The 24,714-nt window shown below is 36.6% G+C and overlaps 1 protein-coding gene across 1 annotated transcript; it reads right to left on the bottom strand.

Moving 5' to 3' along the window:
* Positions 1-1,126: 1,126 nt before the first annotated feature.
* On the bottom strand, positions 1,127-20,198 carry Cd274 (CD274 molecule). Its single transcript, XM_005327958.5, has 8 exons — positions 20,072-20,198; positions 18,616-18,722; positions 15,228-15,293; positions 14,070-14,411; positions 8,370-8,654; positions 6,280-6,381; positions 4,585-4,644; positions 1,127-3,527 (listed from the first exon to the last, which is right to left on the bottom strand). The coding sequence occupies exons 3-8, from the start codon at positions 15,277-15,279 to the stop codon at positions 3,505-3,507; spliced, it is 864 nt and encodes a 287-aa protein (XP_005328015.1). The 5' UTR covers positions 15,280-15,293; positions 18,616-18,722; positions 20,072-20,198; the 3' UTR covers positions 1,127-3,504.
* Between the last annotated feature and the right edge of the window lie 4,516 nt (positions 20,199-24,714).

The following is a 24,714-nucleotide window of genomic DNA, read 5'->3' as shown; positions in this document are numbered from 1 at the left end:
CAAAAGCCTCATTAAATTGAATTTGATGACTAAGTACTCAAACGAGATGACACATTAAAAGACCCATTCTTCCTTGAATGATATCTTGTTTTAAAATCTAGATGTTTTTCATGGTCCCACTCAATTCTTAAGACCTTCATCCTCAATTTGGCCTCATTCTAGGTTTCTCAGTTCCTTTTTAAAACCTGGAGATTGAAATACATCTAGCTTCATGTGCTTTAGCTTGTAAATCATGTTTACAGATCTGAGAAGGGTGTACTCTGGGAGGAAAGCCCCTTGATTTCCATATGCCTCTTGAGTCTCCCTCCTTATCTCCTATCTTCTCTCCCTCAGATCTTCAATATGGATGACAGATTTTTTTTTTTTTTTTGTACTGGGAGTGGAAGCCAAGGACTCTTAACTTCTGAACCACATATCCAGCCCTATTTATTTATTTAAATTTTGAGGCAGGCTAAGTTGCTTAGGGCCTGGCTAAGTTGCTGACACTGGTTTTGAACTTGTGATCCTCCTGCCTTGGCCTCCTGAGTTCCTGGAATTACAGGTGTATACCACTGCACCTGGCAGAGTAACAAAATTTGTGTTTTGTCTTGGTTTTGTCCTAAAAGAAACTAGAAAGAAAATAAAAATTTTCAGTGAATTATTTTAAAAAATGAATTATTTTGATTTCTTTCATTATGTAGGATTCAAGAACATTATGTAGGATTCTGTGTAAACTGGGCATGGTGGCACATACCTATAATCTCAGCAGCTCTGGAGGCTGAGGCAGGAGAATTGTGAGTTCAAAGCCAGCCTCAGCAATGGCAAGGTGCTAAGCAACTCAATGAAACTCTGTCTCTAAATAAAAAATGCAAAATGGGGCTGAGGATGTGGCTCAGTGGTCGAGTGCCCCTGAATTCAATCCCTGGTACCAAAAAAGAACATACTGTGTAAACCCAGAATCTATTATCTATCTATCTGTCTGTCTATCTACCTATCTATCTATCTATCTATCTATCATCTATCCATCCATCCATTCAATATATCTATGAAGAGGGCTGCAGATATTCCAAGTAACTTTTCCTATTGGTAGATAAAACTGGAAGTGCTTTATACAACACCAAGAAAATAAGACAATGGACATATTAGCATAATGAGAAACAAAATAAATATTTTATTAAATTAATGCAAGTACAAACAATGACAATAAAATATAGAATTAGATGACATTTCTGCATATGTAATTTACAATGAAACACAAAACAACAGGGTTAAAGTGCTTATAAATCCAACACCATGAGGTGTTGAGACTTAGGAATGGAGTGAATGTATGGAACAAATGAATGTCTTGCTCATCCACAGTCTTTGTATCAAATAAAGGACATTGTCACACAAATTATTGTATAAATAAATAAGTAGAAACATATAACATAAGGGGTTCTGTTGGAGACTCTGTTTCTTCAGTATTGACACGTGGCAAAACAAAGAAGATGCTAATAAATTGCCGGGAGTGAAGGAAAAGTTTTGAAAGGTCATCTGAATCTCAGCGCTTCTGGAAAAAAATATCTTATGAGGCCCATGTAGGAATAAAAGATGGTGACATTGAAGGGTTTAAGCAGAGAAAATGGGCCCTTTCTGGTGCAGATAAGGGTTTAGGGTAGCCAGCAGCCAAGGTACTTTGCTGGGATTTCCAGAAATAACATGTAATTATGCAAGTGCAACATCAAGGTGGAATTTATACTAAGGGTGTGGTGGGGCATGCCTGTAATCCCAGAGACTGGGGAGGCTGAGGCAGGAGGATTGCAAGTACAAAGCCAGCCTCAGCAATTTAGGGAGGCCCTCAGCAACTTAGTGAGACACTGTCTCAAAGTAAAATATAAAAAGGATTGGTGATGTGGCTCAGTGGTTAAGTACTCCTGATTTCAATCCTTGGTATAAAAAAAAAAAAGAAAACATATTTTAAAAGTTTTTGACTTGTTTCTTGCATACAGAGTTAATAATAAGGCCATTACTAGGTACAATGGTACATACCTGTAATTCCAACCACACAGGTAGCAAACACAGGAGGATTGCAAGTTGGAGGCCATTCTCTGCAACTTAGCAAGACTCTGTTTCAAAATAAAAAAGGCTGAGGATGCAGATCAGATCAGAGATAGAGAGCTTGCAGGGCCCCGTGTTCAATCCTCAGTAGAAAACCAAACCAAACCAAACAACAACAACAAAACAACTCTGCCCTTCAATGCTGAATTGACTCTGGAATGACTCACTGTAACCTGAGAACCCATGGGCATCACTTTGTGCAAACATAAAATAAGCATAAATGGAGAAAAAATGAAAAGAAGGTGCTAAAAATACCACACACTACATAGAGAAGTATGGTAAAGTCATATCAGGGATAAATATAATGCTAGAAAAGGAATTCCAGAGTTATTTTCCACAGTTTTTTAAAAAAAAATACTGACTTCCTATAATCTAAAAATTGCTTTATTATAATGTTTATGTAACTGATATTTTGTCTTGCTCACTTCTGTAGACTCAATGCCTGGCCCAATGCAAGGCACATGTAACATACAAAGATATTTAAACACTTTTTAAATAAACATATTTCTTAAAATAGAGATGTAAATTGTATTCCAAAAGGACAGCAGATAAATTGAGGAAATCTGAATACTGCTATTTACTGCTGTGTACAAGCTACTTAATCTCTTTGCTTCCTCAGCTGCGAAATGGATATAATAGTGGTTGTGATGACAGGAATATATGAGATCATGTGTGTATAGTACCACACAGTTATAAATCTGATATTTAAAGAGAACAGATTTTGCAGCAGACCCCTGAGGTCTGAGAATAGGATTAGTCAAGTCAAACAAAATATCAATAAGTTATATAAGGTCAAATCCTATACAAACCAATGGCTTATTTTCTATGCTTCCAATTTGTAATGTCAGTTACAGAGAATACTAGTATCTAACAAATACTAGATATTTCACTGAACACAAACAAGCAGTTAAGTATAGAGTTTGGTGACAAAATTTTGACTTCTACTCTAGAATGTCTTCAAAAGAAATCATTCATAACCACAGTCATATGACAAGACCCCCTCAGACTGAAAATAAATAGAAACAACTCATTCTTCAACACCGTTGCAACACGAGGAGGTGGAGAAGACAAGGAGAGGCAAAGGGCACTTCTGCAAGAACATCCATGAAATCAGGGATCCTCAACCCACTTTCCTAGCATGAGTGATGGATGGTTTGCTTGGAGACCCTCATTCAGAAGTGTTCTTTGTCCCTTTTACATGCACTAACAAGTCTCTCAGCTTATGTTGAAATGCCCAGGTTTCCTTCCAGGCTCCCCTTTCTACTCCCATCTTTCTTTGTTCTCCTCTTCTTTCCCCAGGTTCCATTTTCAATATTTGGGCCTTTTAATTCCAACATCATCAGCAGCATCCCATAGGCCCTTTCATCCATGAACTCCCAAACAACAGGCCAAGAATCCCTGCTTGAAAAATGTAATTTTCAATGCTGGTTACGTCTCTTCAAACTGTGTATCTGAAGAATGATAACAGTATATTAATTGCATGGGGTCAGGGTTCTGGAAAAACAAGAAATTGGCAAGAAACAAAACTCATATTTTCTAACCATTTGATCAGTGTTCAATAAGAGAAAGAGGCAGATTACATTTATGCTCAATTACCCTTGAATGATAAAAGATGACTAACTTCTGGTTTGCTCGGGAATGTCCTGGTTTTAAAACTGAAAGTCTGATGTCCCGAGAAACCCCCAAGTTTTGAGCAAACTGGGAGGGTCAGTTCCCTAGGATGACCCACACGTAGACTAATTAGCTTTACAGCGCAAATTAACCACCTGATGAAACCTACCTGGGCTTTTTAAACTTGGGCTCATTGTGAAATGTTGTTTCTAACTACATTAAAATGAATTAGAAGATTTGATATAATTGTTTTAAGTTCTACCAGCTGGATGAGGTTTCTCTGCCCTTTTATAAATGTAGGCATTTGTAGCAAAATGAATTGAAGCAGATAGGTGAAGAGTAAGGATCCATGGTCAGGTTAGTGGGCCCACAAACTTGGTTTTTGGTCAGAAGCTGTGTATTTGGGGGTATTTTTAATTACCTTCATGAACCTCTGTTCTCTGCCCTAAAATGGAGATAATTCTAGTATTAGAATACTAGAATTTTCTCATTCTTTTGGTGTGTGGGTTAAGGGGATTAAATGAGACACTATATACCACACACTCATCAGTTAACAGTGCCTGGTATGCAACACTGTAGAATTAATTATCCACTCACTTAAGTCAACATGGTCCCCTGTGGCAGGAGATGATGGGATGCAGGGAAAAAGAAGGTTAGTGAAGAGAAGCTGCCTTCTCCTTTCCCCTCTTGTCTCCTCTTTCCTATGGAGGGTCAGTCCTAAACCTCCTCAGAATGGAAGGAGTTCTTAGAGTTGTGAGGCAAAGAGGAACCAGCAATTCCAACAACCAGCCTTTTCCAAAAGGAGGGGAGACTGTGATGGACAGAATTCTCCTTGTTATTACTTTAGTTTTTTTATTCATTTTCCTTTAATTTCCCAATTCTTTATGACATTCTTACCATTTTGCTTCCTTGAGTTTATATCTTGGATGCCACCATTCTCCACATCTAGCATTCTCACTGAAGAAAGAGAAATAATTTTCATTTTCATGTAGTACAACACCGTACCTTACACAGTGACTAAAGTTTAAACTCCAGGTTCCTATGAAACATTTTTATTCCCTAGAAACTTAGGTGAATTTCCTTATTCCAAACTCCAAACCCACGAGATTAATTAATTCCGCAGTTTCGAATATATACTTTTGCTCTTAGATTTTCTTTAGGAGTATATACTTTCATTTCTATGGTTTTAAAAAGAAATGGACTATATTCTGAGGCATTTTATTGGTTTTCTGGCCATTCCCAATGCCAACTAATCTTTTCTCCAAGGGAATATTCAAAATGCAAGTTGGTAATAATCATTTCCTCGTGCAAATCCATTCCATCTCGATACCTCTCTGTTACTGAAACTTGACCCATATATTCTGGCTAACTGTCTCAGTTCTGTTAAGGGCCTACTCTTTGAAAATAACTGATCTGTACTCATTCAGTTACATACTTTCCCAGGTCCACCCGCCCTCCTAGGGGGCTGTGGGGAATTTCTAAATGAGTATTGGAATTCCCTTCATATTCTACTTCCCTATGTGACATCAGACACTTCTATGTGAACATCATCATTGGATCTCTCGGTACATAATCTCAAAGTATTGGGGGGAAGTGTTTACTCTGAATCATCTTAGGAGGAAATTATTTGAATATACTCATTTTCTTGCATTTTAATCATTCCTATGGGCGTGTAAATAAATAAGCACATGCAATTTATTTTTAAAATTATGTAACACTCTCCTCCAGAAATCTTGCAATATACTCCATGGTAAATATATAGCTCTATAGAAGGAACTCTTTATTTCTTAGGAAACTCAGAAATGAGCTCAAAGGCTGGGATTGTGGCTCAGTAGTAGAGTGCTCACTTAGCCTGTGTGAGGCCCTGGGTCCAATCCTCAGTACCACATCAAAATAAATAAATAAAGGTATTGTGTCCAACTACAACTAAAAAATAAAAAAAAAATTTAAAAAGAAACAAGTTCAATATAATGTTGTAACTAATATAAGACTCAAATTCAATGGAACCAACAGGAATTTAAGTACATTCTCTTCTATAAATTTGTGGTTATTTGCATAGTAGAAAGAAGCTGCATAACACTGAGTCTTCTTCAGCCTCCATACATGCCCATTCTTCTACCTCTTGCCACTATACACCTAATCTTCTGGCAATTCCACTCAGCTTCACTGTGATTGCTATTAACAGTCAGATATCTTGGTGCCACCGTGCAAAACCAAGCCAGTTTCCTTGCAGACATTATTCAACTCTCACCCTTTGAAAATGCAACTACAGGGTTCAATGCCACCCTTCAATATAGGTGTAGCAAAATGAGCAGCATTGAAGGAAGAGATAATACACAGTTTCACTCAGTGGCAAAGCTAAAATCCATATGCAGAGTTGAAAGTGGGCCCTGAGAGGGAAAGCTAACAGGAAAGCAGCATAAGGCAGTACTCTAACATTCTGAGTGGGATAGATCCCCCCTGATGGGGATTGTCCTATACATGCAGGACATCCAGCATCTCTGGCTCTGCCTATTAAGTGTCACTGTGGCAACAATGAAACCTTCACAGACTTCACATCCCTAGGGGAGACCATTGCAATGAAAGAAATACCATTTTTTCTTAAGCAGATCAGGATTGTCAATGCTGCACCAAAGCAAAACAGTACAGCTCCCAGCTTCACAAAGTGAGTCCTTTGAAGTAATGTAGATGGTTCTGAAAAAGAAAATAAGACCAAAGAGAAAATTTTCATGGGAACTAGTCAGGGAAATAATCATCCCTTGAAGTTTAATTTTATTTAGTTTCAGGTTAATTTTCTTAAATCCTGAAGCTCCTGGCTAGTGAGTGGCTAGAATGATGAGATATCTCTGACAAGAGAATAGATGTAGCATGAGAAGTGGAAGAAGGTCTGGACTTGGACAGATGGACTTGGGACTTAATTCTGGCCCCACTGGACAGCTTTGAGATCTCCAGCAAGTCCTTTACCCAGACTACAAAATGGAAAGGCTAAGAAATTTCTTGTGAGGTGCAATTTCTTGTGTGGTGCTTACATAGTACCACAGGGAATGCCTGCTCAATATCAAATGGCAGAATGCACTATGTTACTTTGTCTTACATTCTTTAATATAGAAGTTGGAAGGCTACTGTACATGGCAAGGATGGCCCACTGTGGAACCTGGAAGGCCAACTGGCACTGTTCAAGGAGTTTCTGCCTCCCCACATCCATGGTCATGATCAAGGACCAATACTTGTTATCTTTTTCCCAAGTTTGAACACTTTGGGACACTATTGGTTTCTCTCACCAGTTTCTCTGTCTGCAGCCTCATGCAGGGGCTAAAGGAGTCCCACAGCACATGAATGCTTGGAGACTTCTAACTCCTCTTTCACCATAAGTCTGTTCTTGCTTAACCTCACTATCAGCTGAGACCCGTGATTCCTAACTTCCTATTTCGAATTTTAAAGTCATAACAGCAGCTGGACTTTGTTTATAAAGCCTGTTAGTTTATAAAGCCTGTTCATACATATTTTGAGTCTCAAAACAACATTACAAGTTAGGCATACCAGGTAAGAAAAAATCCCCAATTTGCAGTTGAGAAAACAGACTCATAGCCGTTAGGTGACTTACTCCAAGTTGCCACACAAATAAGTTGTCATAAGACAATTTTTAAATGGCAGGAATCCACTAATAAAGCTCTTAATTGAAGGCCAATCCCAGAAACAACATCTCTATTTTTTAAAGCCTTTTGGCTCTTTTTGTTTAAAAGAGCACCCTGGATTGGTTTTTCAAATGGGTTGACTTTTCTATCCAATTTTCCAGTAGTTTTCTCTGAAGTACATGGAGTTTTTCTGTCAACATCTACAGAGGGAAGGGGCAATGAAAAGCACTTCTCATCAGAACACCTTTGGGTTTGTACTAATCATCATGCTTATCCTCCTCACTTATTCAAATGGCCCAAGACTCATTAGACACTGTCTCCTATTCTACCTACTTCTGCTGAGTAGTGGGAATAAAAATACTTGAATTTGGGCTCACAGGGTCTCAAATAATTTGCATATACTATAGCTTATTTTTCCCCTTCAAAAACCTTGCCTTATATATATTTATATACCCCCTTCAGGGAATGTGGAACCCACAAAAGTCTAGTAATTTACCCAGGGACATGAAGCCTTTCATTCTATGGTCCAACCAGGATGTCTTGAGTTGAAAACCCACAGAATAGCTTGAGAGAGGCGCATTTGGAGTAAGATAAAAAAGTACATTCCCTTTGCTTCCTGGCCCAGAAACTGTGGAGAGAAGGGAGCAGCTCTGATATGCTAGACGTTGGATTCCTAAAACAAGTCCTGAATTGAGTATTGTTCTCAGGTTCCTCCTGATGTCCCAACTACAAGAGCATTTCCAACATACAACTGGATTGCCTCTTTTCTTACCTGTTTCCTGGATAGTATGAACAGTGTCCTATTCTTCTACAAATACCCAAACCTTAATATACTACGTGGCAAGTAGGGAATATTCCATAAATATTTGCTGAATGTGTATTAAGTAGCATTATGACTTGGATGCATGGAAGTGAGGGAATAGCATAATGGCATACATTTTGTAAGTACTATGCTATTCATTCATTCAACCATCACTGAATGACTATGATGAGCAGGCATAATGGTAGCTGTTAGACATGTTTTAGTAAACACATTCAGAATATTACCTGGGATGACCAATTCAGCGGTATTGTTTTCTGTGAAACTTAATCTCTTAAAAGTACAGTAGAAAATCTCATTAGCTGTTGTGTTGATTCTTAGTGTGCTGGTCACATTGAAAAACTTCTCTTCGCTCTGGGATTTGGTGATGGTGGTTTTAGCACTCAGGATTTGGTGGTCACTGCTTGTCCAGATGACTTCAGCCTCAGGGTAGCCCTCAGCCTGACATGTTAGTTCATATTCCGAGGTGACTGGATCCATAGAAATTCTTTGGCTGATCTCTCGGTATGGTGCTGCGTCATGAGAAAAAAAAGAAGTCAAGGTTTTCTCTAGACATGTATCTTGGTGTTGTCTACATTAGAAACCATCAATGCAGGCTGATTCTCAGGGAAATAGGCTTAATGGTCAGCTTTCTTAGCAGTAGGGAAGCCCTGCCTGTTGACCTCAACACTTCTATTCAAGCACAGGCCAAGTCTGAGCTTTAAGAAACAACTGTCTTGCTAGAAAAATCATGTTAGTATATGAATACATGAACCAGTTTTACTCCACATCATATACAACTACAAGAATGGGAAGTTATACTCCATGTATGAATGTCAAAATACCTTCTACTCTCATGAATAAATAAAAAGAACAAATAAAAAATTTTAAAAACTATGTTAATATATGTATTGAACTCAAACTAAAATATAGACTAAAGTAAACTGTCATCTTTAAACAAGTAGTCTCTCTATTCAAATATGAAATGTCTATTTATTCACATTTTTATGTTTTTCCCAGCAAAATGCTATAGCTTTCATAAAGGGCTCTGTTTCTTCTTAAATTTAATCCTGGATATTTCCTTTGTTTTATTGTAAAGCTGTCTTCATAAACATGAACCTTTCTAGCTAGCATGCACTATACCTTAGACTTAATCGAATAAACTGATTTTGATAGTCATTTACTTGTTCAACTTTGAGTCAATGATCAGAAGTTAGATTTGAAAAGACATACTATGTCACTTGTGAAAATTAATACTTGTTCCTAGTGACCCTTTTTAAAGTTTAAGTACATTTTTAAATTTGAGAATGGGTTAAGATCTACAAAAAAAGTTGTAAAAATAATAGTTACTATATACTCCTTACCAAGATTCCCTCATTATTCACATCTTACATTACTCTGGTACAACTGCTATGACTGAAGTGCCAACATTAGTACATCACTATTAACCACATTCCATCATTTATTCCATTCCACCAACTTTTCCCTAATGTACTTTTCCTGCTCTAGGATCCCATCTGGGTTACCATAATATGATTTAAAAATTTTTTTTTTATGTTTGCTATTTTAGTACATCTTTTAATTATTACATTCATGGCAGAAAGTCTAATTAGTTTTAAGATAATTGGTTTGAGAACTTTTTAGGATTAAGATACTCAGTCTGCTGACTATTCTAGTAGATTGTTTAATGCTCATATATAGCATAAGATTTATACTCATGTTTACTCATTACAAGTACATCAACATATTTTTAATTCTGTTGACATAACCATTGCTTTATACCTAATACTTTAATGAACAACTAATCATCTATAACTCTCCAATTCTTTACAAAGACATAACAAAAGCTTTGTGATATAATACTTTCACAGAGATTTAACAAAGCAATTAGTATAAAATAAAATAAATAAATAATGATGTGATGTTTTGGTGCTCTTAAATCAAGGAAATCACAACCAATAAAATCAATATAATTATGATTTTGAAACACAAAAATAATTGGGCCATCCATCTTTTATCTGTCATATTTAAAGACCACTTAAAAATGAATCCACTGATTATACTTCACAAACTGCTATTAACATAACAGGATCAAGTTCACATAGCACAGAGCTTGGTTTATGGGTGATTAGAATTTCAACCTAAACTTACTGTTAGTGATAAATACTAGGGTTAAAATTCTTTTGCCTTTTTTTTTTTAAGACTTCTATTATCATTTTAAATGGAAGAAGGGTGAAAAAGGATGCTGTTTCACACAGAGGAGTAAGTACACATATGATGCAGCCCTAAGAGCCAACAAATGAGTGGTTCACTCCACAAGGATTGAGTACATAGCTGCGCATTAGTCCCTAAAGTGGGGCACATGTGTGAAGGTATGGGAAGAAAATGCTAGAACTTCCACTTACACACATTTCTGTCATATCAATTAAAAAAATAATTTAAGCTTCACAAGCTTTGCTTTTTGACACTGGGTCTCAGTCAGCCACACAGGGGTCTTACAGGAAGAGGACTTTCACAAAACCAAAGGGAGAATGGGGACCCAGTTTGTACTTACTATGGATTTTCAAATTCTAATATCTACTTTTAACTAATCTTCTCATGAAATGAACAACTAATTAAAAACTTTTCCACAAAGAAACCAAGAATTGAAGATAATACTAGTAATTTAAATACAAACCAAAAGGAAATGTCAGAAGGGATTTTTTTTAATCAACTACTTTATGAGGTTAAAACAATAAAGACCTAATTGGACTTGACAAAGTGTGGACTAAAATCCTCAAGATTATCAAGACTGTCTACCTTTGCTAATGATGAATTTTACCCTAAGGTGCATTATGCCTTGCCGTATAAACTAATGAGTGAAGCATCTCAATTAGCAAGATATTAAAAGTATTGCTTGGTAATTTTACTTTACCTTTTGAAGTGTCTATTTTTGTATATTCCTAGAACATATCATGTACCATATGAAGTTGGTGAAAGTCATCCTTTTTGCCTTTTAAAATGTCAATTCCTTATAATACAATCTATATATTACTACAAAGTATATTCTTTATAATTATACACACATTAGTTTAAAATGTTTTACAATTTTTGCTGAATTCTGGTTTACTAGATCTAGAGCACTATGCTAATGTTGGTTGATCAAGATTAAGAAAAGTTCAAAGTAGTTTTGAAGTCATACAACCTGATACACATGCCAGAGGTATAAAGGTAGGCAGAAAAACATGATTATTAATGACAGATTTTAGAGCCAGTCTGCTTGGGTTTAGAACTCAGTTTTACCACTTACTAGTCTGATGGCCTTGGATAAATTGCTTGATTTCTCAGCCCTCAGTTTCCCCATTCTTAAAATGGGAAGAATAATGCCACATATCATTGAATCTAAGATACTTATCAAAAGTACACATTCAAATTTCAGAGCTAGTAAAATGTGAAAAATATTCACCTTAGACAAGAGTCATGTTGAAGATTAAATGAAATGATTAGCCAAAAAAGCTTAATACAGAGCTTAACCCATAGAAGTGCTACCCAAGTGTTAGCAGTAGTACCGGTAGAGCTGCTTCTCTTCCTCTTTTAATACTGAAGTGTACTCTTGTGGCAGTTCCTGATGAACACCATTGGAAATAAATTTCCACATATTATAACCTGTTCACAAAAGGTGCAATAACACCCAAAGTGATAAGAATTGAGTTAATCCAAAACCAAACCTTTCCAAATTTCACTTTTGAAATGCTTCACTTATAAAGCCCCGTGGTGAGTAAACTCCCTGTGGGGAGCTGTGTTACCACATATTTGCAGTGATGGGAAGAGAAGTCCAAGAGCATTACTGTGAAATCATTTGCATAAAGAGGTGACTCAGTAGTTCTATTTCCTTAGGTTGTAAAATTGTGCAAGCTAGCCACCAAATGTCCACAGGTGGCAGTGCCTCAGTGCAACTGAAGCTTGGTGGCTGGCTTGTTCTCAACACAGAATGTTGAGACCTGCTTTAGCTCAACTCATCTTCCTGTATGCAAATAACAAGATGGTTTGGGATGAGAGGCTAATTTATAAAACATAATTCCTGTATGCAAATAACAAGATGGTTTGGGATGAATGGCTCAACAAACCAGGTTTCAAATCTGGTTGGTCACTTGCTTTGCTCCATCAAGGATCCCTCCTAGGAAAAACCTTCAGTGCTAGAAGATCTTTTATTATGTTGAAGAGATATTATAGAGCCACAGATAACCTGGTATAAACTCTTTCTCATTTACAAAGTCAGCCATCTGCCTGCATCCTCCTGACAGGCTGATCAGAGACCTTTGGAAACAGAAACTTAAACTCTATGCTTCCTTCTTCCTGACTGCCAGGTTGATGTTCTTTCACCCCATCCTAGATCTAGCAAGCTTATGGCTTAAAGCTTGCCAATTTATTTAATTGCCTTTGAACACAATAGATACCTAATATTGCTGATGAACCCAAGAAAAGTTGACGATTTAAACAACCATATCCCAAGTTTTTTTTTTTTTCCCATGACTGTCTTGAGGGAGAAGCAAATGGTGAAACATAATGAAAATCAAGTCTACTTCATGAGGCAAGTGACATTTTCTTAACATCAGTAGCATTAATTAAGCCAGCATCAGACACCCAGTAATGTGCCATAAAATGGATGCATTTCTCCTAATCACTAATAATTTTATTTTTGAATTTATAATTATCAGTGATCTTTCATAATAAATCTAAATTTTCCTGTTTATATCATGGACCTTCAGATTGATGAACAAACAAACCAGAAATAGAAGATCCTTTGGGGTTTTTTTGTTCTTTGTGGGAGTTTGGATTAGCTGCTCATTCCTGGGATCCTTTTACCTCTCAATTCTATGAAACTCAACAGTGAAAGCAGAGTGGTCAGCTAAGGTGCTTTCCTTCCCTTAGCTAGTACCAACCCAATACTTTGAACTCTAGTGACCTGATGACATAGTTATGGGTCAGTACTCAGGAATTAACACTTATAGTTCCTCTTTAACACTCCAAGATAACACTGGTACATACACTGTTAAAATAAATACATGCTTGGTGATCAGAGTTGTTGGCATCTCTGGGGACAAATGGCTTTCTTTATACTTGATGTGATTATTTTTTGCCTTCATAGATTGGCTTAAACTGTTATTGAATGTGAACCTAATTATGGGATTTGTTTTAAATATATTTATTGGGGTTTGAGAGATACAGACATTCCAAGGAAGGAAAATACAGCAGACCTAATAAAATTAAAAAACAGCGATTGAATTAAAATAATAAAAAATAACTTCCAAAGGGATATACAAATAGTATTAACTATATTTGCATGCTGTAAAAGATAGTGGTAAAGGGAGGAAGGAAGCTTTTGCAATTCATTTTATTCCTTTCCATAGCATCCAAATTATTTGCAGGTACATGTATTGCTTTTATAATAATAAAAAAGTAAAAACTGGGAATTTATTATGTGGAAAACTGAACATACCGTATAACATGGCTCTGTGTTACTTGACTCTGGATCACCAGAGACTGCCAAATAAAAGGTGCTCAAAGAAGTACTCACTAGATGAGTATATGAATAAATTAGTGAACAGGTTGCTGGTATTCTTTTTTTTTTTTTAAATAAAGTTTCCTCTTTTTTTTTTTAAAGAGAGAGAGAGAGAGAGAGAGAGAGAGAGAGAGAGAGAGAGAGAGAGAGAGAGAGAGAAATTTTTTAATGTTTATTTTTTAGTTTTCGGTGGACACAACATCTTTGTTGGTATGTGGTGCTGAGGATCGAACCCGGGCCACACGCATGCCAGGTGAGCGCGCTACCACTTGAGCCACATCCCCAGCCCAAGGTTGCTGGTATTCTGTTGGAAATTAAGTCTGAACTTCTAAGAATGATAAGCTCTCAACACTTGGGATATGTTTTTCATTAAGGTTTAGCTTTCTTTATCTACAATAATTCTTACCATTGACTTTCAAGGTAATCCACTTGTAGTCTGCACCACCATAGCTGATCATGCAGCAGTAAACCCCAGCATCCTGCAATTTCACATTGGTGATCTGAAGGACAGCATTTCCCTGGTAGAGCTGGTCTTTCAACAGCCAGGCCCTCTGCCTGTAGCTACTGTGCTGAACCTTCAGGTCTTCTTTCCCATGCACAAACTGAATAATTTCCTCATCCTCCTTTCCCCAGTAGACAACTAATGAACCCAAGTCTAGTTGTTTTTCTACTGGGAATTTGCATTCGATTGTCACATTGCTGCCATGTTCAACTACATACAGGTCCTTGGGAACAGTGATACTAAAGGCTGAAAAGAAAGATGGCAAATCTTCAGAACATAGAAAATTCCTTAAAACATTTACAAAATGGGTAGAGGGCTTGCAATCACCTTATCTGGTGAGTTATAGGATAATTATATTTAAGGATTTTAGTTCCTTAAAATACATGTTTTATCCAGTGGGCTTGAAACATGTTTTGGGACACTATTTCTGATCCCTGCATTACAATTATAAAACTAGCTAAACAAGTTGCCCCGCAATTTGTAAACATACATTCCTGTAAAAATATTATAAGGTGATGGAGAACTTATAACCACAGAGACCTATTTTCACATCGACATCCCCAGAATGTCCTTTGCTTTCAACACAGTCTGAGTGGTAGATTTCATAATCTTCTCTTCTTACTCCCCTACATTTTTGATCCATTCTCTGGTCAGAGGTAAGTGGGTATGGAAATTTAGAGAGGGCCCCAGTATGTTACCAGTGCTGTGTTACCCTTAAAACTTCGATACACACTAAAATTCTTTCTTAGAATATTTTCATCAGGAAAAGCAGGTCATAAGCAATATCAACAGTGATCCTGGCTTTGTTTAATACAAGCAAATAATGTACGTATAGGCCATTTCTCTAGAAATTTTCAATAAGTTATTCATGGGAAATCATTGAATTTTATTTCTTTCAGTTTGTCTGTCTTTATACAATGACACAGGTGATTTTTTTAAAATGAAATAAGTAGACTGTTCTCTCTATACAAATTATGTCCACTTAAAATTATTATTTAAGTTTTTAACTCATGGTTAAAATAGTTAAAATACAGAACCTAATGAAGGGATTTGGTGTCTTACCGTTCAGCAAATGACAGAAGGATGTGAATATAAAGACATTAAACATCCTCATCTTTTTGCAATGACCTAGTTATGGAAAACACAAAAAGAAGACTGCTTTATTCAACAGTTGAACACATAGCACAACAGGATGGCACTTGGCAGTTCTAAGTGAAATAGTCCTGATAACCAGGTGATAACTGATGTCTAAGTGTGGAACCATAGCAGGGGAATTTGGAAGTTAAATATCTTTATTTAATAGCACAGAACTGCATAAAGCCAAGTGAATAGAGTTACTGTGATGAGCATCTTTAAATTTGGTTACAGGCCTGAAGAAAATTGTAAATTGTAATGTACACTCAACAAAAGCCAAGAAGAAAATACTTTGCCCAAATCCTCTCAGTTATTTCATGTTTTCTGCATGGTAACTTATCTAGAAACTCAAATGTGCCTTATGCAAAAATTTCAAAGTAAGGAAAATTTGACTTCTTCTTCTCACCTTCCAATATTTTTCTTTTCCTTCTATGACTAAATATTTTCATTTTAACCTTTGGCTCTTCAAGACTTCCACTCTATTATAACAAGTAGGCCAGATGCATCCCTCAAAATCTTTTATGCCTCTCACTTATTCCAAACTACAAATCCTACTCTTTCAATAAACAGAATTTGTTAGTAACAAGAGATGGGAAGATGAGAGAGTTGGTCAATTTATGTTAAGATATGAATATCTCATGGTCACTCTCCCAGAGTCTTTTCTTCATTTTATCATCTCGCTTAAAGTTTTACTGATTTTTTTTATTCAGCAAACCATTGATCGAGCACTTCTTCTGTGATTGGCACTATTTTAGGAACTGGAGATATGGCAATGAATATAAAAGAAAAGTCATTCTTCTCTTGGAGTTTATATTCAAGTAGGGGAGGAAGACAAATTTGTGGTATTTCAGCCATGCTATTTATTTATTAACACATTTTTGTCTTTTGTGTTATATTTATACACTTTGATAAGAAAGTCAGTATCTCTCCAACCTCTATATAAATACACACAAAATTAATCAATGCTACAGATATATAAGGCAGAAGATTAATGTTCCCAATATATAAATAGCTCCTAAAAATCAATAAGAAAACTACAGTAACCCAAGAGTAAAACAAGTAATAATTTCTAACATACAGCTCAGAGACTAAAAAATACCAGTAAACATAGGAAAGGATGGCACCAATAAAATGTACATTTAGGATATAAGATATCATTTTCACTTATTAGCTTGACCAAAATTACAAAGATTACTAATGTTTGGTGTTTATGAGGACATATACAAATAGGCTTTCTTGCCCATCAATGGTGGGAAGGAGAAGCTGTATATCTTTTTTCCGAGGGCTATTTGGTAATCTTTTTTGAAATTTTAAATGTATCTGTCCCTGTGACCTTTCACTACTCTCCTAAAAGTCTATCATACAATCCCACAAACACATACATACAATAATATATGTAAAGACATTGCATTGTTAATAATATCTCCAAACAGAAAAAAAATTACCCTAGATGGTCTGAATGGTTAAATAAATTTTGTTCTGTTGATATGATACCATTAAGGATAGAATTCAGTACATGTATATGTATTGCTTTTGCAAAAGGAGGCATAGAAAGGGAACTTCAGAACAGTATATGAAGCAGAAATCCATTTTTGTTCAACAAATAAAAAGTATGTGTGTGTGTGTGTGTGTGTGTGTGTGTCTTTAGACATAGGAAGTGTCCAAAATACCGACAATGATCATATCTATGAGTGAAATTAGAGGGAAGGCAAGTAAGTTTTCACCCACTTATAGTTTTTAAAAGGAAGAAAAGGATAAATGGGATTGTGATTGATTTCATCAGTGTTTTTCTGAGTTTTCAAATGAATAATGGTTTTACTTTTCTTATCAGAAAAAAAAATGATGAGTTTTTGGCAAACTAAAGTGGTATAATGGAAGAACCCCAGAAATGGAGTCCAAATATTGAGGTAGAATGAGGATATTAATCTAATGTTTTTCTTCACTATAAAAGTGATATAATCACATTACAGAAAAAAGAGAAAGGAGGGAGAAAACCCTCTATTCTATCACTGTCATGCAGGGACATTTAGTAATAACCTGGAAACATTTTTAGTTGTCAAAACGGGTTTTGGGCAGAGGAGAGTTGCTGCTGGTATCTAGGAGAGAGGCCAGGAACTTGCTCTGAAGCACAGGACAGCATTCCTGCAGAAAAGACATATCTGGCCTAGAAAACAATAAGTGCCAAGGTTGAGAAACTCTGTGACCAATGTATTTCAGGAAAATATTTTTCTTTCAGTCTTTTTCCCTATGAATCTTTAAAAGAAGAGAATGTTAACATACATTTAATATTAATTTTTTATTGAAGGTTATGAAAAATGTTTTCCATTTGGTGTGTGATATTCATATACATTATTTAATAGTCTCATTCTATTCATTTATTTTTAGGTATCAAATTATTGCCAATTTAAAAAAATCACAAGTGTTGTGTATTCAGAAACTATTTATTGAGTGTTTATTATGTGCCAGGCCCCAGGTTAGCCCCTAAAGACAGATTTCCCCCAAAAGAATTGCTGATCAAGGAGAAAAAAATATTTTCTTGGTTCTTATTCTGAAAATTGGTACCATTATATAGTATATTCATCCACCTCTGGCATTATTTAAAATTTTTTTCCTAATTTCATTACTGAATAGTAGAACTTGAATTTTTTGTGGGTTTGTTTATCATTTAGTTCTTTGGGAATTATCTGATAACTTCTTTGTATAGTTATGCTAACATGTTTCTTTCATGTTAAAAATGCATATATGAAAATATTAAAAATAAAATGAATCATCCTCTTGCAAGTTCAAGGTGCACAATTCTTATTTCTTTCCTCTCCAGCTACACTGCAGATAAGAAGCAGGAATATAACTAATCCTTTGAGGACACAAAGGTTGCAAAAATGAGGCTGCAGCATCTGAGTGTCTTTTCATTGAGCCAGTATTGATTATAGCACAATTTTAAAATATTAATGTGATATTATAAACACAAATATGTTTATCAGGCAGTAGAGGATTTGGGATACCCCTAATTACAAGCAAAGCACTGTTGAATAAAACAGAGAGACACTAAATTCACTTGTGGGTTACAACTAATTTTGAAAATGTTTATGGCATACTCTGGTGGAGTTTTAATCCTTTAATGAATCTCGTTGAAATTTTAGATGCAATTAAAGTTTACTGAAGGTGATGGATTAGATTTGATATTTACCTAATTCTTCATCATCCCTTCTCCTCTAAGGCTTTGTTCCCTTGGAGTGCAACTATCATGAGTGGGAGAAGAAAAGGGGGAGGAAAGAGACCATGTAAATAAACATGTTCTTTGATCTCTAAAACTCACATGAGAGTAGTTGATCCAAGAGAACAATGATGTCTTCTTCAGGTAAACTGACCTTGTGTGAATTCCCAGACAAGAGTGGACACTTTCACAGAGCAATGAAATGTGGCCTGGGGAAGAAACAAGGGCTCATTCAGGATGGGGAAGTGGGTTTGCCCCTGGGAGAAGTCCAGTACAACACCAAGGAAGTGATACCATGTCTCTATCTTCCCAGGGTAGGACGGCTATGAGAAAGATGCAACAATGCAAGTTTTCTTTCTCAAAAGTAAAAGCAAGGACTAAGAGAGTTGATCTATCAAATCTTTAGTAAATTTTTAAGCTCTATTAAACTGTACTAAACCTCATCCCCCTGCCCCAGTCACACTGAATCACTCTTGTACATTTTCCACATGCGACTTCAAACCCCCAAGCTATTTCTCAGGCTTTGTGGAAGACCATACTCTGACTGCTATCATGTAGCTTCTACCTCACTTTCCACGAAAAAAAAATCTACTTTTTGTTTTTTCTTCGAGTATCATAGTTCTCCTTATATATTGTTGACCACTATCGTTGTCAACTGGTACATCTTTTCTGGAAAGCACTTTTAAATATTCATGAAAAGGTCTTTCAAATATACAAGACACTGACTATTTACACTTCTAACAGTTTATCTGAAGGCAAAAATTGGCAATTTCCTAGAGACTTATGTGCAATGGTTTGGTGAATGGCTAGCGTAGTGAACCCTATGAATAACCATTATGTTCAGCAATGGGAGGGTAATATTGGTTCTGTAGCACCATGAAATACAACAATTAAAAAATATTTTAGAAGGCTACTTAATTCATAGAAAAGCATTCACAGTTAAATATACAATAACAACAACTAGTTAGAACAATGGTACTTTTACTCCTTGTGTTTTAAAGCAACCCCAAACTGAATTTAGACATAGGTCAAAGTCAATGTGTCTAAGAAATGTCTTAGCATTTTAATTCTTAGGCTCTTCCACTCTTCCTCCAGGATTCCCTTTGATCTTTCAAGCAGATACAGCAAGAAACTTAGGCCTTTGCATCCTGGATCTCAAGACTGGAAGGGACCTTAGGAGATGCTGAAGGTGGGATGACTTACCCTGAGTCATATTACAAGTGATAACTTAATGTTGGACTAGAAGCCAAATGTCCCGGTTTCCAATCTAGTAATTTCTCTCTAGACCCAGCTACCTCTCAGGATCGTATCCATGCACATGCACTCACATAAAAGATTGACATTAGTGCAAAACAATAGCAACTGTCAAAAGGCCAGATATATTGCCTGGTTTTAGGTCTTAACTCTACCATACAAATGAGTTCTGCTGCACCACCAAGTATCACACTTCCCATTTCCCTCTCCTCTCTCCATCCCAAAGACCCTGTCTTTTAAATGCCTCCAGTAGCGACCAGAGACACCTGGAGTGGGTGCGGGGCGGGAGAAGGACGCTCCCTACCTGCGGGTGGGGAGACTCGTGGCTGGCTGCGCGGGGAGCCGGTACCCAGGATTAAGCGACCAGGGGATGTAGCGTGTGCGCTCTAAAGACTCGGGAGCGAGGGCGTCCCCGCCCTCTGGCACAAAGCTCCGCCCCAGGGCAATTCCACTAGGTGAGTGTGGGCTTTTTCCCTGTCAGCTGGGTTCTTGGGATAAATATTTATGAAAACGAAACGAAAAGTGAAACTTTCCAGCCCCGCTTTTTCCCGTAAGTAAGTAAGGTTTCGTGAAGAACAACACTCAACAAGTGAATGGAAATATATTGTCAAAAGAAAAAAATTTTTTACAAAGCCTCCCAAACACATGAAAAAAATGTTCAGCATCATTAGCAATTAGAGCAAATCAAAACTGCAGCTGAGATTTCATCTCACACCAGTCAGAATGGCAGCCATCAAAAACACAGTAATAAATGCTGGAGAGGTTGTGGAGACAAAGGAACGCTTTTACACTTTGGTGGGATTGTAAATTAGTACAACCACTGTGGAAATCAGCATGGCAGTTCCACAAGACTAGGCATGGAACCACCCTATGACCCAGCAGTACCACGACTCAGTATTTATCCTAAAAAATTAAAGTCATCATACTATAGTGAAAAAAAAAATGGGGGAGGAAGAAGAGGGAAAGGGGGAAATACTGGGGAATGATATTGGCCAAATTGTATAATTATATTGCGTGCATGTATAAATATGTAACAAAAATCCGGCATACAACTATATGTGCCAAAAATGTGTAAAAAAAAAAAAAAAGAATCTAACTTAACTACTCTTAACAAACAGTGTCCAAAACTAAAATAAACTTACATCTATTATATCTTAAAATTTAAGATTTAAAATCTATTATATCTCAAAAATTTAAAATAAACAAACACCTGAAATCACAAAGATTTTAGTCTTTGATTTTAGGTTCTTTCGTTCTTACTCCAGGACATCTTAGTAAAGTCTACTGTCAGGTTCTGCCCCGTTCTAATAAGAACCTTTGGAAGGTGACTGAACATTTTGATATTACTTGATATACCTTGGTACAACATACACACGGTAAACAACAGACTCATATTAAGGCTTTGGTTTTTATTCTAGAAAGTAGTTATGTGTGTATAATAGGAAATATATTTTTAAATTGTGGATTTTTGTGACTTCCTCAAAGTTCCTCGACATAGTGAAACTTCAATTGCTTTGTCATTAAAAGAACTTCCCATCACAAGCTGAGCTATATACCTTTTAAGAATGCTCTGGATCCTTGCTATACTACCATCTTTGGGATCTAAGTTGGGGAAGCCTATTCTAGATGATGAATAACACCCTTCTGGAAACTCTGAATCAGAGGGTATTCCCCAACCGAAATCATGTGACTACAATAGAGCATGGTGTCTTAATTTACTTAAATATGCCCATTGTTGGACTTCTAAGTCTTTCCTTCCTTCCTCCTGTCCATCAATTGAATTCATTTTCGTTTGCCTTTCCGGCTTATTCATTTCAACTACAATTCAAAATACTGCATGATGAATGAATATTGAGTTTGCCTTTGGCTTGATTGTGGCATTTGCTTCCCCAGTACAAATTTTCACACAAGGCATTACAGATTTTTATTTTTTTAGTACTAGAGATTGAATTTATGGGCACTTTACCACTGAGCCACATCCCAGCGCTCTCCTTTTAAAAATTTTTTAAAATTTTGAGGTAGCCTCACTAAGTTATTGAGGCTGGCTTTGAACTTGAGATCCTACTGCCTCAGGCTCTGGAGTCACTGGGATTATAGGCCTGTGCCACCATGCCTGGCAGATTTTAATTTTTAATTTGTAAATACTGAGGATGATACTTCCTTAGAGATCTGGTAGGAAATGTGGGATTCTCTCTGGTATCAGTAAAATTGTAACAGACTTTGAAGACTCAGTTCCAGTGCTCCTTCTTTCAAATAGTTTTTGAGGCCATATAATGGAATAGAACAGGTTTCCCAACTTAAGGTCTAACCTGTGATAAAATATAGACTTTATGTGGTAATCCAATTTGCACATGTTTGTGTAAAGGTGTGTTGAGTGTACACACATATATAAACATGTTTCATGCAACAGTGGCTGTGTATGTAATTAATACCTCTGACATTTTCTTTTTAATGTTTAATTTTTCTAAAAATAATGGTCAAGATCCAGGAAATAGACTTCATGATCTGCTAGTTCAGTCATCACTATTAAGATCTTAAAAAAAATGTCTCTAGAGTCACCTACCTCAAGCCAGCTAAGATATCTTGGTCAAATAGTTTACCAAGTCATCAGGATTAGGTCATATTCTCTTGGATAGTATTTATAATCTATGAATTCTTTATAAACCTGGAAAGAGGGATGTTTTGGTCTTTGATTATTTTATGAAAGGTCTACACAAATGATTAGCAGGGAAAGCAGGAAGTGAATAAAATTTGCCTTTCTCTGAAGCTGTTAGTGGGAATTGAATGTATTTACTCAGCTTGTGCTTAGGGATTTGCATATTAGTAATCTGAGGATTTGTGTTCTTTTTTCATCTATTTCATCTTTTTCTTCTCTTCAGCTGCTCATACTCCCATGCAATTGAGTAAACTTCTTAATGAGGTTTTTGGTATCCTCCAGAAATAGAAAAACAGAATGTGCCTAGAAAAAGAGAAATTTCATTTATCAGCTCTAAAAATATACATAAATCCAAAGAACTAGGCTGTTAAGAAGTGTTATCTTGAAAAACTGTGTGAGTTTTATGATTTGGGCAAAGTGGATGGAGAAGTGCTGAGCCAGAAGAGCAGTGACTAGCCAGGGTTGAAAAGCTAGACACCTTGGTCACCTCTAATGTCACCATTTCCCATTCCCATTCACTCCCCTCATTCATTTTTAGAGGTAAAAACTCATCATTGCCAATGTGCTTCCCTTCCTCCCCCCCTCCTTTTCCTCCTCTTCCTCTCCCTTTTCCCCTTCCTTTTCTCCTTCTCCTCCTCCTCCTCCTCCTCCTTCTTTTTGGTACTGGGAATTTGACCCAGGAGCACTTTACCACTGAGCTACATTTCCAGCCCTTTTTATTTTTATTTTGACTCTGGGTCTTTCTAAATTGCCCAGGCTGGCCTTGAGCTTATGATCCTCCTTCCTCAGTCTCCTGAGTCACTGAGATTACATGGGTGTGGTACCATGCCCTGGTAATGTTCTAGGGTCCCTTGCATCATGGTTGACTTGGGGTAAGTGTTTAAGATATCCATTCTAGAGCTCTGCCATAGACCTGCTACATCTGAACTATGAGGCAGGATGGGGTGGGGGTCTTGGAAATTGACATTTTAATACTGTTATCAGGTGAGTGATGTTCACATTGAAGTTTTGAAAACAGATGACTTAAGGTTTAAAGGGGGAAAAAATCAAATCAAGAATTCTTTGTAAGGACAGTTCCAACTCCTCTTCTTCTATCTAATATGGCTGATTTAGATTAATTCACCTTTCACTCTGCCTCTGCGTACTCCATTTGCCACTTTCTTCCCTTAATCAAGAGAGATGAACCTCAGAACAAAGCAGTAACAACAAAAATTGGCAAAGTGCTTCGTCTGCATCGAGTATTTTAAAATCCACTTTATTATATGAAAAGACAATGTTCAGATTTATCCCCATTTTCTATTTGAATTGTGCAGGGTGGTAAACCACTGCCCTCTGCAAAACCCATTTCTCTCTCACTGTTCCCATTCCAACCCCTAACCTTGGTTGCCCCATCTTTGCTATAGATTAATGCATAAAGACTCTGGAGCAGAATACTTAAGCCGGGTTACACAAAACAATAACGTAGATTTCAGAAGTAATTAACATGTGGGGACCAGAGAGTAACAGCTGTCCTCACCTGACACTCAGATGCTTCCCTTCTTAGTGCTCTATTTATCTCCTTCCTCTACGGATGGGTGGTAGAGCTCATGCCTTTGTTGAGGAGCTCCCAGGTCACAGGGGCTCAAAAACAAAGTCTCCAAAAATATTCCCTGTCCTTATCAAGTACACAAAACTATGTATAAATAGTTATGAACTAGGTAAATACTGTGGGAATTTGGGAACACTTTGTGGTCAATGCTTTAATTCCAGGGATTCTCGATAAATCAACAGAAAGCCACTAAATAAGAGTTTGCAGTAAGGAGATGAGTTTTTTAGGAGATGCCGGGAAATGTTTTGTTGATTTAATATCCTAAATAACCTAAGTGAATGCCATACAAATGAAACAGTTACTCATGGGTCATCTACTTGATGTAAGCCCACAACTTGGTTTAAATGTCTCATATAGAATGATCTCCAGAAGCATTATCTTATACTGACACTTGGTTGTAAACTGATAAAACATGACTCGAAAACCTAAAATTCTATGAAACTTCTACTTTGAAGGGAACAACTACTTTTGGTTTTGTTTTGGTACGAGTAAGTATTTATTCAAAGACCAATTATGGTTACCTCCAGGTGAATTGGAGCACTCTATATCTGCTATGATGTAGGCTCATCATAAAAGAATGATGAGCCTTTCCTTTCCCCACCTTTTCCTAAAAAGGCAACAAGGCCATTCTGTTCTGAGAGAGGTACATTCCAAATGTAAATTGATGCTTAACAATTTCAGATAACAAAGAGTTTTATTAAAA

The sequence above is a fragment of the Ictidomys tridecemlineatus genome, chromosome 4 (genome assembly GCF_052094955.1).
Source record: "Ictidomys tridecemlineatus isolate mIctTri1 chromosome 4, mIctTri1.hap1, whole genome shotgun sequence".
Classification (NCBI taxonomy): domain Eukaryota; kingdom Metazoa; phylum Chordata; class Mammalia; order Rodentia; family Sciuridae; genus Ictidomys; species Ictidomys tridecemlineatus.
The sequence above is the reverse complement of the archived record's forward strand: the minus strand, read 5'-3'. Positions and strand labels throughout refer to the sequence as shown.

Bases quoted from the DNA above. Each gene is read 5' to 3' on its own strand.
- Cd274 (XM_005327958.5), bottom strand. From the start codon at position 15,279: ATGAGGATGTTTAATGTCTTTATATTCACATCCTTCTGTCATTTGCTG. The intron at 14,412-15,227 runs GTAAGACACCAA...CTTTCTTTTCAG, and splicing joins CTTCTGTCATTTGCTGAACG to CCTTTAGTATCACTGTTCCC. The intron at 6,382-8,369 runs GTAATATTCTGA...TTTCTTTTTCAG, and splicing joins CGCTGAATTGGTCATCCCAG to AACCATCTACATTACTTCAA.